Source organism: Myotis davidii, unplaced genomic scaffold (genome assembly GCF_000327345.1).
Source record: "Myotis davidii unplaced genomic scaffold, ASM32734v1 scaffold139, whole genome shotgun sequence".
Classification (NCBI taxonomy): domain Eukaryota; kingdom Metazoa; phylum Chordata; class Mammalia; order Chiroptera; family Vespertilionidae; genus Myotis; species Myotis davidii.
Window position 1 is genome coordinate 417,310 of NW_006290686.1, and position 11,910 is coordinate 429,219.

Sequence of the window (11,910 nt, forward strand, 5' to 3'; positions counted from 1 at the left end):
ATATAAATATGGCAATATTGTCCTTATCTTTCAGGTGTTAGCTGTTCAGATGAAGATGAAAAACCCAGAAAACGCAGGCGAACAAACTCTTCTAGTTCCTCCCCTGTTGTCCTAAAGGAAGTTCCAAAAGCTGTTGTTCCCGTCTCAAAGACGATCACTGTGCCTGTGAGTGGAAGTCCCAAGATGAGCAATATCATGCAGAGCATCGCCAACTCCTTACCACCTCACATGTCTCCTGTGAAAATAACCTTCACCAAACCATCAACACAGACGACAAACACAACAACACAGAAGGTATGTAGTGGCGGGAGTCTCTGCTTGCCAGTTGCTATTTCCGTTTCTTTCAGTACAGTTCAGATTTAACAAATGCACTGAGTACTTACTATGTGCTTGGCATTATGCTGGGAATATTCACATCTCTTTAATTCTGCACATACAGCTTTGGGATAGGTATTATTTCACTTTTTCTAGATGAGGCTCAGAGATGCCAAATGACGTGCCTAATATGCCACAGTTAGCAGATCCCATGCTTCTAGACTTCTATTCTATTTTATTATTGTAATGCTATTTGGAAAAAAATTAAATATGAAAGATTATTTTTACCCGAGATAGGATGACTTTACTTTAGGCGCTCACTTTTTACTTTGCTAGAGTAACAGAGTTGTCAGAGTTAGGTGTTTCATATAAGAAGGAAGCATATGATTAAATGAATAATTACCTTTTTATTTTGTTTGCTATCATCAATTTATTCCTAAAGGCTTCTTTCCTTATGTTTGAATGATCAGTATTCTGTCAATTTCATCTGACTAGAATCCTCTAACTTCCCACACTAATCTGGATGTTGATGGCATCTTAGGCTTGTTGCATACCTGCATTTCTGGGATCTTCGTTCACTACATCCTGATATTCCTCTTTCATGGTTTATTTACTCATTTGCTAGAGTATATCCTGCAGTAACTTCTTGGTCTATAAGTGGATGGAGAGTATATTTTTGAGACCTTGCATGGTGGACTGAAAATTTCTTTATTCTACCTTCCCACTTTCTTGATGGGGAATTATTCTAGAATGGCAGTCATTTTTCTTAAGAATTTTGAAGATATTGCTCCACTTGCCGTTGGCTTCCAGTATTACTTTTGAGAAGCCCACTGCTGTTCTAATTTCAGATCCTCTCCTTCTTTTTGAAAACTCAGTAACTTTCGGAGTTCTGAAATTTCAAGGTAATTTTTTTGTTGTGAGTTTTTTGTTGTTGTTGTTGTTGTTTTTTATCCATTGGGTTGCCTACTCAGTGGCCTCTTTCATTTATTTCTTTGATTTTTTTCTGTTCTCTTTTTGGATCACCTATTATTCATGATGTTGAACTGCCTGGATTGATTCTTTCGTTGTTCTTATCCTTTCTTACTCACATTTTCTATTTGTTTGCTTTTTCTTTCTGCTTTAGTATAATGGTTAAAAGCCTGGATTTTGGAATTAGACTTTCTGAATTCAAATTTCAGTATTGTATTTGCCACTTAATATCTGTGACTGTGGGAAAACTAAACTCTAGACCTAAATTTTCTCATTTGTAGAATAGGGAAAATAATATATCCATTTTATAGGATTTGGGGGGTATGAATAAGTGAGATGATAAATGTAAAACTGTTAGAATAGAGTCTAGAACATAGTTAATGTTTTATAAGTATTATTTTTCTTTATTCTTTAACTTTATCCTTCACTACTTTATGGAACTTTTTATTTTTGCTCTCATACTTTAAATTTCTAGTAATTCCTTTTTATTCTCTGAAAATTCCTTGTTAAAAAAATACAGCATCCTGCTCTTTCATATAATCACTATATTCTCTTATTTGGTGATAGCTAAGGATAACTTTTGATGTTTTCTCTTTTACCTGTAAGTTCCTTTTATCTATTTGTTTTGGTCTCTCTCTCATATCAGAGTTTTCTTACATGCTGGCTATCTGCTTATATGTGAAAGTGGGTATTATAAAGCTAACAGAAAATTCTGTGTATAGGGTGAGATATGTTGGCTGGTGACTTGCTTTGTAGGTTGACCTAGCTGGTTGACTCTCCCTTTACTTCCATTAAGCTGTCGCTCATTTAGGGCTTTTTCATGGACTGGTTAGTTTCCTCAGAGGAGAATTTTCCAGTTTCCTACCTAGAGCAGTAAATCTTTCTGTCCTTATTTTGAAAGTAAATGGAGAGAGAGGGCTGGATAACCCCATCATTAAGTATATAAACTTTACCTCTCTGTTTTCAACATGGCACCCACTCCACTCAGCCTGGTGTCATCAAATTCCCTTGGGTTTAGTCTTTCTTTAGTATGGGGGAGGATAACTGGGGATCTACATGCTATTTAAACAGACTTTCAGCTAATTTTTTCTCTCTAGTTCTACTTTTATTCCCACTTCAGAAGTATTTGGTGCTCTCAGTTGGTTCTCTGATGCAAGTTGTCTTGTTTTTTGTTCTTCGGTTTGTTATCTTATGTTTTCACTTTCTTAGGAATGCTTGATCAATTATTGTTTGTCTGTTTGTTTTCCAGTTTCCAAAAGTTTTATAGCTGTTGTCTCCTTTCCATTTTGACCTTCCAGGTTTATGTGGTTCTTTCCTTTAAAAAAAAAAATCTGTTCATACTGTTAGAGGAATTTGGGAGAGAGTGGAGGTAAATTTTTGTGTTCAATGTGTGATCTTCCCACCTTTTAATCTCCAGATACATTATAACTTTCATTTAAAGAATCTCCTTGAGTTTTCTAGAAGGATACCATTACATAACATGGAAAAAAAATCATTTTCTTAATAAAGTAGAAATGATAATGAGTTGATCTGTGGAATTATAATTCTATTTTCCATCTTGGAATGAGGCATTATGGTATAGTGTTATAATCAAACAAGAATATTTCTAGGTAAAGAGGCCTGGGATGGAACCCCAGTTCTTTCAAGTTTGATCTAAGATAAATTAGTCTTTTTAAATCTGTTTACCCATTTGTGAGTTGAGAATAATTCCAATCTTAAGAGCTTATTGTGAGGATTAAATGAGATTGGGTATTTTAAAGTAAAACATCATGTGTGTACTCAAAAATGTTAGCTCCTTTCCAATGCAGTTATTTTATGGAAAGCAATGTTTTATTTATTTGCACCATTGTGAGTGAGCTGTTTCAAGTAACTGAACTCATCAATTAACTGAAGCTTACCCCTTAATATATAGAAATTGACTATTTTTGATGACTTCTTAAAAGTGACACTGAACATAAATTTTGCATTTGTAATTTGATGTCTCCAAGGTAGTCTTTCTGAATATCACTTTTTATATATTATTATAATATAATTATTGCCTTCTGGGCTAGCCCTATATTAAGGTGGCATCACATACTATATTCTATAAGTTTTAAGTCAACGTATTGTAACTTTTTTACTGACTTCTTTGCTGGATCTTATTTTGTCAGTTATTCTTCTCTCCCTGCCTTCTCTCCTACTTTCTAAATTAGATATTTGAGAAATAGTGTAGCAAAGTTATAGCTAAAAAAGCACCCACCTCCTATCCATGCCTTTCTATTCCCTTACTGTTTTATTTTTATTTGTTATGCTTACAACTAGTTGACATCATATTACATATTTGTTTATTTCCTATTAGAGTAGATATTGCTAAGGGTAGAGACTTTGTCTTACTCATCACTGTATTCTTCAGTGGTTAGAATAGTGTCTGGCATGTAGTAGGTGTAATATTTGTTGAATGAGTGAATGAATGAATGAATGAATAGATTTGGTTCCAGTACTGGCCCTATCACTATTCTTGAACCTCAGTTTGCTATACAACAAAGTTAATGACAGTACTTACTTCCTAGAGTTATCAGGATAATTAAATGAGATGACTCATGGAAAGTGCTTTACACAGTGCATATGTTGAATTTTCAGTAGATGTCACCTAACATTATTAACCGTTCAATCTTCTTTGGTAGACCTATATAAATATACTTGTAATAGATGGAGGTTTACTTGTAAGTAAGTTGGTGAACTTTTTTTTTTTAAATTTAGTGACTTTATTTTTTTCTTTCTGACTTATGAAAATGGATAGTTGAGGTTGTCACACTTGTGATGTTTATAAGAGGGTATATTTATCTCCAAAGTTATAAATAAGCCATACATGAAATTTTAGGCTCAGAACTTTAGATTTGTTCTACTGTGTTTAAAAAATAAACATTTAAAACAAATTATGTTAAAAATAAGATTCATTGATTCCTCAAATAGTTATTATTTACTGTGTTCCAGATACAAAACTACTCTTCATGTACACTCAGTACCATTAGTATTATTATTTCTTGGACAAGCTGAGTATGGGTAGGACTAATAGATATTGTTTATTTTCATTTTGCTGGGTAGATGGATTTTTTTGAAATCTTTGTAAGGCTGTTGACATTATTGTATTCACCTTGGATTTCTCACAAATCCTATGTAAGTCAACTTAGGAATTATTTTAGGTAAAGTAACTTTTACATTAAATATAATTATTTATGATTTTGTGGACTTGATTCAAATTCTAATAGGTTATATATTTTCAGGGTAGACAAACTCCACATATGTTAATGTGGTGCCATCATTTTAAGTATAACATTGTATAGCACTTATATAAAAAAAGCAACAGAATATAGCTTTATGCTTTCATGTGCTTGATTTATATTTTTCATTTTATCCTTAGGGTGCAAGTCCCAGCACTCTTAAGGAGTTTTTGTGAGTGCTAGAAGGTCAGTAATTTGGATTATGGCCTCAATAAACACTGTTTGGTTCACTTGGTTTCAAAATCCCTTTATTTCCCTGTTGTAATAAGTAACTTTAAAGTACAAGTAAATTTTCTTCAAGGTGGATTTCTAATTTTGAATAATCCCTTTTCAGATAAAAAAGTCAACCCGCAGACTGAAATTTCAAATATGTTTTATCTTTGTATCTATAACCTAAAACATGCTCTTAAAGACTCCAGATTTATTTTGCTGAAATTATGTTGTCTTAATGTTAGAAGCCTACATTCATATTCCAGTTCTGAAATTGCAAATATTTGACACAAGTGTGAATGCTTCCCCTTCCCTTGCCCATGACAGACATTGCAAATTAACTGTGTCATACTTTCTTGCCAAACCTTGGCGAATCCTCATCTGTGCCACAGAGTCCTTATAAACACTGTGCTTGAGAAAGCTACTACTATTAGTTCAGAATTGGCAAATGTGAAACCTAATTGCCATTACTACACTAATTGGTTTGGCTGTGTTAGTAGCTATGTGAATTCTTTGAATACACAGGGCTATCAGAATTTTGGAAAAACCTATCTAAAATTTTTTAATGTAACAAAAATAGAGTACATTATATTTCCAGATTGATTTGGTTTATATAATACCTTTGCTGATATCCCGTTAACACTTATTAAGTAGTAATAATAAGCTACTAATAAGTACCATTTGTTGACTGCCAAATATTGACCATCTGCTATGTGCCTAGCACTATGTTAGATGCTTCACATCATTATCTCATTTAATCCTTGTAATGATTTGCAAGGTAGGTATTATTATTATCCCTATTTTATAGATGAAAGTTGGAGCACAGAGATTTGAAATGTGTCCAGGGGTCACTATTTGTCAGTGGCAGTGCAGGATTAAGCTCAGGTTCCTTTGACTCTTAAGTTTCTGGTCTTCTTATTATATTGGTCTACTTCTTCTCAGTTTACATAATGGCTGATGGTTGTTTTTGTAATAATAACTATATAGATATTTGCTGATCAAGTCTATATAGAAGTATGCTGGTCATGATGTGTATTTGTCTCTTGAGTCCTTAAAGTAATGGACATGTACTAATTCTCTATAACACTTGAAATATATATATAATAGAGATTTAGCTAAAGCCTCTTTGAGATGTAGGTATTGAGTATAGACATACTCAGTAAATTTTGACTAACTGATTTAATTTCAGGCCTTCTGTAGGATTGATATAAAAATGAAAAAGAATCTCTCCCTTAAATTCTTTGGATTTTTCAAAACATTTTTTCTGCCCTTGGTACAAGAAATTTTGGTAAAAGAAGAAAAAGACATTCAGCTCTGTTTTGGGTATCACTATACCACCATGACACCAAGGATAAAACTGTGATACTACAGATTTGTAAATGATTTTTGTGTTCTCAACTGTAAAATAGGGATAATAATAGTATCTGCATCATAGGATTGTTGAGAGATTTAAATAAGCCAATGCATATTAGCTTTAGGAGCTAATCTTGATTTTTTTCCTTTAACCTGATCATTTCCATACATCAAGTCCTATTGACTTTACCTCTCAAAATAATCTGAAACTGCTCACTTCTCTTTATTTCCACTAACACCCCAGTTCAAGCAGCCTCTATTATTGCCTGGTCTACTGCAATAGCTTCTTTACAAGTTTCACTGCTTCCACTCTTGCATCTTATCACATAGCTGCTAGAGTAATCTTTTAAAATAAAAATCAAGTTTTGTTGTAAAACCATCCATGGTTTCCCATTATAGTTAGTATACAATTTAAATTCTTTACTCTGGCTTACAAATTTGATCTGACCTTTGCTTAATTTTTCCACCCCCTCCTTGCTCTATATGGTTTTGCTACACTGGCTTGCTTTCTGTTTATAACTACATTGAGCTAATTCCCACCTTAGGACCTTTGCTATCCTGTTCTCTTTGAGATGCCTTGTCCCTATGTCATTTAGAGTTTCTTAGCTATATTGGCTAAACTTGAAGTCTCTTTCTTGCTCCCTGCCCCCCTCCCCTTTTTTTCCCTCTGTTCTCTGTATCAACCTATGAGCAAATCCTGTTTTTCTTCTTTAAATATATTCAGAATCTGTTCACTTTTCACTATTTTTACCATGAACACTTTGGTCACCATCACCTCTGTTTATTGCAGGAGGCTCTTAATTTTTCTCCCTGTTTCTATGTTTCTACTATTTCTGCTCTACTATACTTTTCACCTAGTAGATAGAGTAATGTTTTCTTTTAAAAAAACACACACACAACTTTATTTTTTGCCTGGGCCAGGTGGCTCAGTTGGTTGGAGCATTATCCCACACACCAAATGACTGTGGGTTTGATTCCTGGTCAGGGCACATACCTAGGTTGTGGAGTATGTACAGGAGGTAGCCTGTCAATGTTTCTCACCTCTCTCTCTCTCTTTCTCTCCCCCGCCTCCCCTCTTCCTCTCTCTCTAAAAATCAATAGAACATAACCTCGGATGAGGATTCAAAGTAAACTAAAAATAAAAAGGACTTTAGTTTTTAAATAGTTTTATATTTAGAGAAAATAGTACAGAGAGTTCTCATATACCTTGCACTGTTTCCATTATTTTTAAGATTTTATATTAGTGTGGTACATTTGTTAAAATTAATGAACCAATATCGATGCACTGATATTAACTAAAGTCCATGGTTTATTCACATTTTTTTGGAGTTTTTACCTATTGTCATTTTCTGTTTCAGGATACCTTATTGCATGTCTTCTTAGGCTCCTCTTGGCTGTGAAAGTTTCTCAGACTTTCCTTATGTCTGATGACCTTGACAGTTTTGAGGAGGAGTAGTCAAGTGCTTTGTAGGATGTCCCACTATTGCAATTTGTCTAATGTTTCCTCATGATTAGTCGAGGGTTATGGATTTTCAGATGGAAGGCCACAGATAGAAAGTGCCATTTTCATCATATCAGATCAAGGGTATTTACTGTCAACATGATCTTACATCATCTAGTCCTCCATTACTTCTCTGAATCTGTCTCCTACTATGCTCTACCTTATAAATTCCAATCCTATTTATTAGGTCCTTGAAGTTTCTTGAACATACCAAGTTTGCTTCTGCTTCAGGGCCCCTGTGTTTACTGCTCCCTGTGCCATTGGATACTCTTCCTCTAGGTAGCAACATGCCTCTCACCCTTCGTTGCTTACTTCTAGTTTCTGTTCAAATGTCACTTTATCATAGAGATCATCATTAAATACTATAGAAAAAGTCATAAAGCACTCCATTATCCTACCTTGCTTTATTGGCTCTTCCAACATGACATGAATTTTTTATTTGTTTATTATTATTCTCTCCCCCCCCCCCACTAGAATGTAATTCCATGGAGTACAAACTTTGTTTTGTTTATTCCACTATCCCTAGCATCTAGAATCATGCCTGGCACATAGTAGATGCTCAACAAATATTTACAAATGAATGACTATTCAAATTACTTTCTAGAAAGATTGTGCCAATATATATTTCCTAAGCATTATGTTAACATTCTTACTTTGCTGTGTCTTGAACAGCATTGCATGTTGTCTTTAAAAATATTTGGTTGGTAAAAATTTTTCATTTAAATATTTTTAGTTATGTATTTAGCTCCGTAAATTGTTTCTTCATACTTTGTTTCATAAGCTATTTTTGAATTATATATAACAACAATTCTAAATACATTAGTAGTATAGCAGGTATATGAAAATAACTTATTTTTCGTTTCTTAGGTTATTATAGTGACCACATCACCAAGTTCAACCTTCGTGCCCAATATTCTCTCCAAATCCCATAACTATGCAGCAGTCACTAAGCTTGTACCAACATCAGTAATTGCTTCCACAACCCAGAAGCCACCGGTGGTTATAACTGCTTCACAGTCCTCTCTGGTCAGTAGTAGCAGCAGTGGCAGCAGCAGTTCTACACCTTCACCTATCCCTAATACAGTTGCAGTAACAGCCGTGGTATCTTCCACACCATCTGTGGTCATGTCAACAGTAGCACAAGGTGAGTGGTAATTCAACATGTAATTCTATTCCTGTGGTATATGGGAATTTTGAAGAGAACTCTTATTTTTCTGCTTTGGGTCTGAAGGTCTCTCCTGTTTCATCACAGATTACAACTTTCCTTCTCCCAGTCTGAGAATGTCAAGGTAGTAGGTTACTCAGTTTTCTTATATTAATACTAGAGACCTGGTGCATGAAATTCCTGCACTTGGGGGGTGGTCCCTCAGCCCAGCCTGTGCTCTTTCACAGTTCAGGAGCCCTTGGGGGATGTCCGACTGATGGCTTAGGCCTGTTCTGGCAGTCGGACATCCTTAGCACTGTTGTGGAGGCAGGAGAGGCTCCCACCACCGCCGCTGCACTTGCCAGCGTGATCCCAGCTTCTGGCTGAGCAGTGCTCCCCCTGTGGGAGCACACTGACCACCAGGGGGCAGCTCCTGCATTGAGCACCTGCCCCTTGATGGTCAGTGCGTGTCATAGCAACCTGTAGTTCCCACCGTTCAGTTGATTTGCATATTAGCCTTTTATTATATAGGATACTTCAAGATTTTAAAAATTCACATGCATAGTATCTAATCACCAAAGTAATTAACATTCCCCAAATATAGGCTAAATCTTGTCCCAACAAATTTCAAAGGCATATACAAATATCCTATATAATAAATAGGTAATATGCATGCCCTCACAAGATGGTTGCCTATGACCCGGCCGGCAGGGGGGTTAGTGAGGGAAGACCAAATCCTGGACGAGGGTGGAGCCGGTGACCAGGGGGTTAGGGACAACCAGGCAGGCAGGCAGGTGAACGATTAGGAGCCAGCGGTCCAGGATTGTGAGAGGGATGTCTGACTGCCAGTTTAGGCCCAGGTCCTGGATTGGAGAGGGTGCTGGCTGGGCTGTGGGGACCCACCCCCATGCATGAACTTCGTGCACTGGGCCTCTAGTCTTTAATATAGTGGGATTTTCAAATGAGGAACTTGAAATTACTTTACTATAGGTTCTTCTTAGGCACTCAGTTTATAATTATGTACTCAGAGATATCAAGTATGTAACCTCTTCAAAGTAAGTTACCCAGTGATAAAAAGTAGGGGGAAGAATATGATTTCAAGGACATGCCATTTGCCTTTTTTCAATCTCCTACATTTTTCTGTGTGGGTGGTAATGGGAGATATTGAGAGGAATTGAGGCTAAACTGAAGGACAATTGCTTCTTTATAGCAGAGGAAAGGAAATGTGGAAACATTAATTTTCTGTTAGCTTAAATCAGTTTAGATATCTTCTATATTTTTATGTTCCTCCCAGAGGAAAGGTGAATAGCACAGTTAAGAAATTTTTATTTTGCGGGGTTGGTAAGTCTTAAGATGGGGATCAGAGAGAAGTATTATACAGTATTCATACCCATGGTGTAATCTATGAAAAAGGAACATAGAAGCAACATAGAACAGAACTTAATATTAGTTTTTATTGGATTTTACTTGAATAATATATAGCTCAAGGTAGACTGAGACTGGGAAATATAGTTTATGAACTAGTAGCAAATGTAAGCAGTTGATTAGGAAAATAGTGTTTTTCATAATTGCTTTAATCATGTTTAGTGTATTCTATATAACTCTGTTAGTAAGGAAGAGGTTACGTAGATGCAGTGTGGTCAGTATTCCTTTTCTATAGCCCTAATGATAGAATGTGAGCATCTGTTACTATTTTCTGGCTCAAATACTCATTTAATGTCTTAATCAATAACAATAAATAGCAGGCTTGAAATTTTTTTTAATTTGTTACCTTAACTGATTTTTTAAAAAATTGTTCCAACTTTTCTATTTGTGCAGTAGTAAACTATAATATAGCATTATTAAAAATATAAATGATTTTATATAGAAAGTCTGTTTAAAATGCTGGTTGTAAACATGATCTAAATTCATCATTTCAAAATTTGAAGGTGAGAGAAGCAAAGGCCAAAACCATTATCCATTGACAGTTGTTTTTCCCTTCCAGTCCTCATTACACAGTTTGCTAAAGTTTTACTATATTAGAAAGGTTACTGTTCTTCCAAGTTTTTATTTGAGATAAGAGGGCCATTCTTCTTGGTTACAAATGAAATATCTTTAGACAAATGAATATTCCATGCTTCTGTTTTCATTCTTAATTTTCTCCAGTTACCCTTTGAAGCTCTTGGGAATTTAGGTCTTTCCTATTTTCTTTTTGCATCCTGTATCTCTCTGTGAGCCTTAAGTAGTTATTTACAGGGGAGCTGGACAAGACATCTCAGAGATTTCTCATGAATTCATTGGAATTCAGTAGAGCATGAGGGATATAAAAGTATCTGAATGTAGATAGTGAAGGAAACTATGATTATTTGAGTTGCTGTTTGAGATACTTAATTTTCATATTATTCTAAGAAATGAAGGCATCTTCTTTTTCAAAAGGTAAAATTTAATGGGATGGTAATATACAGACTGTAGTTGTGATTCTGACTACAGGTCTTCTGTAGCCCCTCTGTGAGTACCAGTGTCTGCTTTTGTTGGAGATTAAAGACAGGCTGTTTTCGAGCTCATATACCTATATATGGTTATTCTTGTAGGGCCAGCTGGTGGAAGACGGAAAGAGTCTTATAGCAATAACTTGGTGGGTGACTCCATGTTTATAAATGTAGAGATGGTTCCAAATGTAGAGAATAGGGGGAATTGTATATGGTTGGCTCATGCTGTAGGAAGGGAAAGGAACTCATTAATATTAGGAATATCGGAGTGCTTAACATTCTGATTAGAATGGTAGTTCTGAGTTGGTCATCTAGAAGAAAGGATGATTAAAAAACTTATTATGAAAAATTCCAAACATATAAGTAGAATAGTAAAATGAAACCTTAGGTACCCATTACCCAGCTTCAGGGATGTACAGTACTTGGTCAGTCCTGTTTCACTTACATCTGCTATTTCCTTCCACATACTCATCTTGACCAGGAATGTTTTTAAAGGTATCATATATATTTTTTAAAAATCACAATGCCACACCTAGAATTTTTAACAATAATTCCTTTTTGTAATAATAATTTATTGATATAGTAAAATATCAAGTTAGCATCTAAATTTCTTTGATTATGTGTTTGAATTAAGATCTAAATAAGATCCACATTGCATTGATTGATATGGTTATTGCTATAAGACTCTTT

General features: G+C 35.0%; 1 protein-coding gene across 9 annotated transcripts in view; it reads left to right on the forward strand.

The window, feature by feature from the left end:
* Positions 1-11,910, forward strand: part of EMSY (EMSY, BRCA2-interacting transcriptional repressor) — an 82,398-nt gene that overhangs the window by 21,365 nt on the left and 49,123 nt on the right. For all 9 annotated transcript variants that reach the window (XM_006763831.2, XM_006763824.2, XM_006763823.2 and 6 more), the window contains 2 exons: positions 35-294; positions 8,476-8,752. In XM_006763831.2, coding sequence (XP_006763894.1) covers positions 35-294; positions 8,476-8,752 — 537 coding nt within the window. The remainder of the gene's footprint in view (positions 1-34; positions 295-8,475; positions 8,753-11,910) is intronic.